The 4,820-nt window shown below is 38.1% G+C and overlaps 1 protein-coding gene across 1 annotated transcript in view; it reads left to right on the top strand.

Moving 5' to 3' along the window:
• The window catches only part of grin2db (glutamate receptor, ionotropic, N-methyl D-aspartate 2D, b), a 60,629-nt gene that overhangs the window by 39,341 nt on the left and 16,468 nt on the right, over positions 1–4,820 (top strand). Inside the window, exon 9 of the mRNA XM_008285837.1 lies at positions 1,210–1,327. Coding sequence (XP_008284059.1) covers positions 1,210–1,327 — 118 coding nt within the window. The remainder of the gene's footprint in view (positions 1–1,209; positions 1,328–4,820) is intronic.

Genomic DNA, 4,820 nt, shown 5'->3' with positions numbered 1-4,820 from the left:
AAAAAAATCTTATTGTATTTTTTTTAATCATGGATAATATTTGTAAAACAATAATAAAATTTATTGCCGATTTAAATACGATACAAAAAGCGGAGAAAGGAAACGATGTAAAAACGATGTAAAACACTAAATCACCGTTTAAAAACTACATGAAAACTAAATGAATATTTTTTCTGTCATTTTCTAATCATCTATAATTTAGCCGAAAATCTGTAATTTAACACAAACGCAATTTACTATTCTTCAGTCATTAATTTACGTACATTTATTCTAAGATTATGGCAAATATCTGTCAAATATTGTTGTATTTTTAGTGTATTTGAAAAGTAAAACTGTGTCTTTGTGGTCACACATCGTAAAGAATTTAATTACTGTTTATAAGAATACAGATTTATAATGTTTAAGTTTTTTATGGTTTTTTTTTTACACAAATTCAGATGTAAATCAATGCTTTTTTCTGTAATTTTACTACATCTTGCTTCTAATTTGACTAAAAATCTGTAATATAAAGTTTGATTTTATACATTTTTCATCAAAAAAAATGTAGAAAGAAAAAGTCAAATGTAAAAAAAAAAAAAATTCTGTATATAAAAATAATTGCTGGTTTCTAACGTGGACATCTTTTACAGCTTTGATCTGTTTTTAATTGGCCAACATAGAAATTACACTTCTCCTGTAGTTTTTCTGGGAAACACAGAAAAATCTCTAATTTAATGGTTACAAAAACGTTATTTTACCATTTTTCAGTTTTTAATGTAAACGTTTGTTTGATAATGATGGAAAGTATCTGTAAAATAGTGATTTGTTTTTGTAAATTTGAATAGAAAAGTGCAACTTTACAGTCAACAATGATAAAAGAACAAATTGAATTGCTATTTTTATTCCTATTTGCAATTTTTCAATCCTTAAAATACACATGTATATGTATTTTTTAAATTAAGGCCAAATATTCTAAAAGTAAAAAGTCTAATTTTACTATCAAACGTTGTCAAAGAACTAATTGACAAAAATGCAGATGTTTGATGTGGAAGTTATTTATGAACGTGTACATTTAACTTTTTTCTGTGATTGTTTTTCGCTCTAATCTGTCGTGTACCAGTTAGTTGTCATGATTCCAGTTAAAGCTTGTTAAAGTTTGTATTTCTACGCTGTGTTGCCTCTTTGGGACGTTTTTTCTAAACCTCTGTCTCTGTGTCGTCCTTGTCCAAGGTGATGACCATAGGCTCGGGGAAGGTTTTTGCCACCACAGGCTACGGTATCGCCCTGCACAAAAACTCACGCTGGAAACGTCCTCTTGACCTGGCGCTGCTGCAGCTGGTGGGAGATGGTGAGAAATAATCAGGACGATGGAGGGGCAACGGGAAGGTTAAAGGGTGGATGGAGGGATGGATGNGATGTGAAGATCAGGATACGGTCCAGAACCCAAAACTTTACCTGGACAGCACCAGCTGGCTGGTTTGGTTGATCTGACACACAGCTCGGCGCTTTAAGGAGCGTGTCTTTCTTGTTAAACCTCCCCTGCAGCGTTTTTAATGTGACCTCTGCGTCGTATTCCTGTTTGACCTCCGGTACCTCCAGACGGACTCTCTGGGTCGCTGCAGGAGCTCCAGTCGGAGCCATAAAGGAACATTTGTCACGTAAACGACGGAGCGCGACTCAAACGTTTAATAATTTAAACCATCAGCGGCCGCCTTAAAGTGATGCTGAAGAATTTCCTGCGATGACTTCTGGCCCGTCTGTAATCGGCCCGACGTCCAGCAGCAGTTCCAGAGTTTAGATCGCTTTAAATAACCGGACCAGAACCTGACAGACGTTAGAACATTACCCGAGTCGTTCCCTCCTGACCTTGGAGGCAGCAGCTGACGGTCTGGAGGAACATATGTGGTCCTTCTGACGGATGTCAGGGTTCCACCTCAACGTAAAGTCCTGCAGCTCCAGGAACCAGAACATGAAGGAGGACAGAACCCAGAGCGACACGTTCAGAACCACAGAAACCAGAAATGAAGGAACAGTTGATGTTTTAAATCCAGACTCGTCTCTGCTGCGCTTCAGCAGCTTCTGCAAACTCAGACGGTTTCGTCTCATTTCTGTTGTTTTGTTTCTTGTTTTTCTAAATTTTTTTGTCTAATTTTTCTTCTTTTGTGTCTTTTCAGGACAGTTTTGTTTCTTTGTGATCATTTTGTGTCACAGTTTTGTTGTTTTTTTGTCCTAATTGTGTGTAATTGTTTTGTGTCTCTTTGGAACTGTTTTTATGTTGTGATGTGACTTTCCTGTTTTTTCTCATTTTGCCGTTTTATATCTGCTATTTGGTGTTTTTTGTTTCCTTTCTGTCTCATTCTATTATTTTTTTGTCTCGTTTTTCTTGTCGTGTCTCTTTTGGTTGTTTCATGTTTCGTCTCTTCCTGGTCGTTCTGTGTCTCGTGTTTTTCTTTGTTTTTGTCCTAATCGTGATGTTTCGTGTCTCTGGAACCGTTTTGTCATTTAGTGAAGCTTTTTAGTCATTTTGTGACTTTTTTTTTATCTCCATTTGTTTCTCGCGTTTCTCATTTTGCTTCTTTTTTTGTCTAATTTTTCATTTTGCGTTTTTATTTAGACGATTTTATTTTTTTCTTTCTGTTATTTTTTTGTCTTGTTTTGTCGTCGTCGTGTGTTTTCTGTCTCATTTCTTTTGTCTTTGGGACAGTTTTGTCATTTTGTTTTCTCACTTTTTCTCATGTTGTGTTTTGTTGTTTTCGTTTTGTGTGTTGTTATTTCTCATATTTGTCATTTTGCGTTTCTTTGACACACTTTTGTCGTCTTTCTGTTGTTTTTGTCATCGTGTGGCTCGTCGTTATATTTCAGCTCATTTCTTGGGATGTTTTTTTTCCTATTCTGTGTCATTTTTTTCCTCTTGTACCGTTTCGTATCTCTTATTTGTCATTTTGCATTTCGTTTTGTCTCCTTTCTGGTTTTTTTGGCGTCTCGTTTGTAATTTTTTTCTTGTTTTGTGGTCGTCTCATACTTTCTGTTTCTTTGGGACACTTTTCTCATTTTGTGTTTCGTTTGATTCTTTTTCTGTTTTTTTTACTTTCTGGCTGATTAATGGAGCCATTTTGGTGATTTGAGAATAAAAACCTCCTCCAGTGAGTTCTGGGGTTCAGAGGGTTAAAGTCAAGCCTCAGTTATTGATTAGGGATTGATCGATTCTGCACATGTATCCTCAGTTATTGATTAGTGATCGATCGATCCTCCATTGCAGGTGTTTGCTGTTTGCTCTGCTGTCCGTGCTTCGCTGTGACTGTCGTGCTGAGTTGTCTTTCCTGTTTTTCGTGAGCCGAGCTTCGTTCCTTTCAGCTCCTCGTCACCCTTCACGCTCCCCTGCTCAGATCCTCTCACCTTTCCCGTCTCCTCCCGCCCACGCCGAGCAGCCGGCGTCTCCCCCTCTGCACTCCCCTTCACCACAATCTCTATCAGCCGTCATGTGCTGGATAATCCCGGTTTGCTTCATCCTAAGCCTCTGTCATCACCCCTCCTCTTATAACTCAACACTAGAACGAGGAACTTCTCCCTTTTCTCTCCCCTCCTGCTCTTTATCTTCTCCTTCCTCGTCGCTCCTCAGCTGCCCTCTCCTGTTTCCGTCTCCCTTTCTTCCTCCCTCGTCGGCCCATTCTTCCTCCTCCTCGGCGTGTCTGTATTTAAACTTTATAATCCTCATCACTCTCCGGCTCTATCCACGTCTTCTCCCCCCTGAAGTGTGTAAATCTTTCCCCCTCTTCCTCTGCTCCTGTCACCGCTGCCGGATAAATCCTCCCCTCCGCCACCTCCAGCCTCCTCTTCCTCCTCTTCCTCCTCTTCCTCACACACATCTCCCCCTCATCTTATTTTATTCTCCTTGTGTTTCCGCTCCCTGCTTCCCCATTCCACCCGTCCTCTCTCTGCTTTCCTTGTCATGATTTAACTTTTTATGCCCCTCCATCGCTCTGTGTGCTGCCTGCCGTACGTTTCTGCTTCCCAGGTGCAGAGACACACCTTTATAGGAGCTGCTGCTGCCTCGGCTCCCTCCATTAAATGATGAATGAATTCTCCCTTGATCCCTTTGCAGGAAACTGGATGCTTTTATTTATGATGCTGCAGTACTGAACTATATGGCCAGGAAGGACGAAGGTTGTAAGGTGAGGACGAAGCCGCCGAAGCTGTGCTTCTGTCCGCATGCCAGAACAAAGAAAACTAAAATCCTGTGAAAACGCTGAACACGTTAAAAACACATTAAAAACAGCAGCAGTTTGTTCAGACGGGATCCAGGAAACTAAGGAAAAAGTCAAACTCAATCTGAATCTGATCTAAAATCTAAACGAGTCACTTTATTATCCAGTCATACTGGGGCACAATTTTTAAAAAGATAAATAAAAATAAATCTGTAAAGTAAAGAAATTAAATAAAACAGAAGGTGGAACACAGTCATGTTCAAAAACTGTAAATAACAACAACAACAAACAAACAAATAAACCTGGTAAACGAGCAGCAGATATCAGTGACATGGTGTGTTTAGTGTTTTTATTAGCACACGCTGTAGAAAACTATAAACTACTGTTTATGAGGAAACAGATTTTAGATGTTGACCTTATTTACACATTTTTTGAAAACAATTAAAATGCAATTTAAGAATTTTTCCATAATTTTACAAAATATTACTTGTAATTTAACTAAAAATCTGTAATATTAAAATTGATTTTAATCATTATAAAAAAATCTTATTGTATTTTTTTTAATCGTGGAAAATATTTGCAAAAAAATAATAAAATGTATTGCCGATTTAAATACGATACAAAAAGCGGAGAAAG

Source organism: Stegastes partitus, unplaced genomic scaffold (assembly GCF_000690725.1).
Source record: "Stegastes partitus isolate 25-593 unplaced genomic scaffold, Stegastes_partitus-1.0.2 Scaffold418, whole genome shotgun sequence".
In the NCBI taxonomy this organism is placed as follows: Eukaryota; Metazoa; Chordata; class Actinopteri; family Pomacentridae; genus Stegastes; species Stegastes partitus.
The sequence above is the reverse complement of the archived record's forward strand: the minus strand, read 5'-3'. Positions and strand labels throughout refer to the sequence as shown.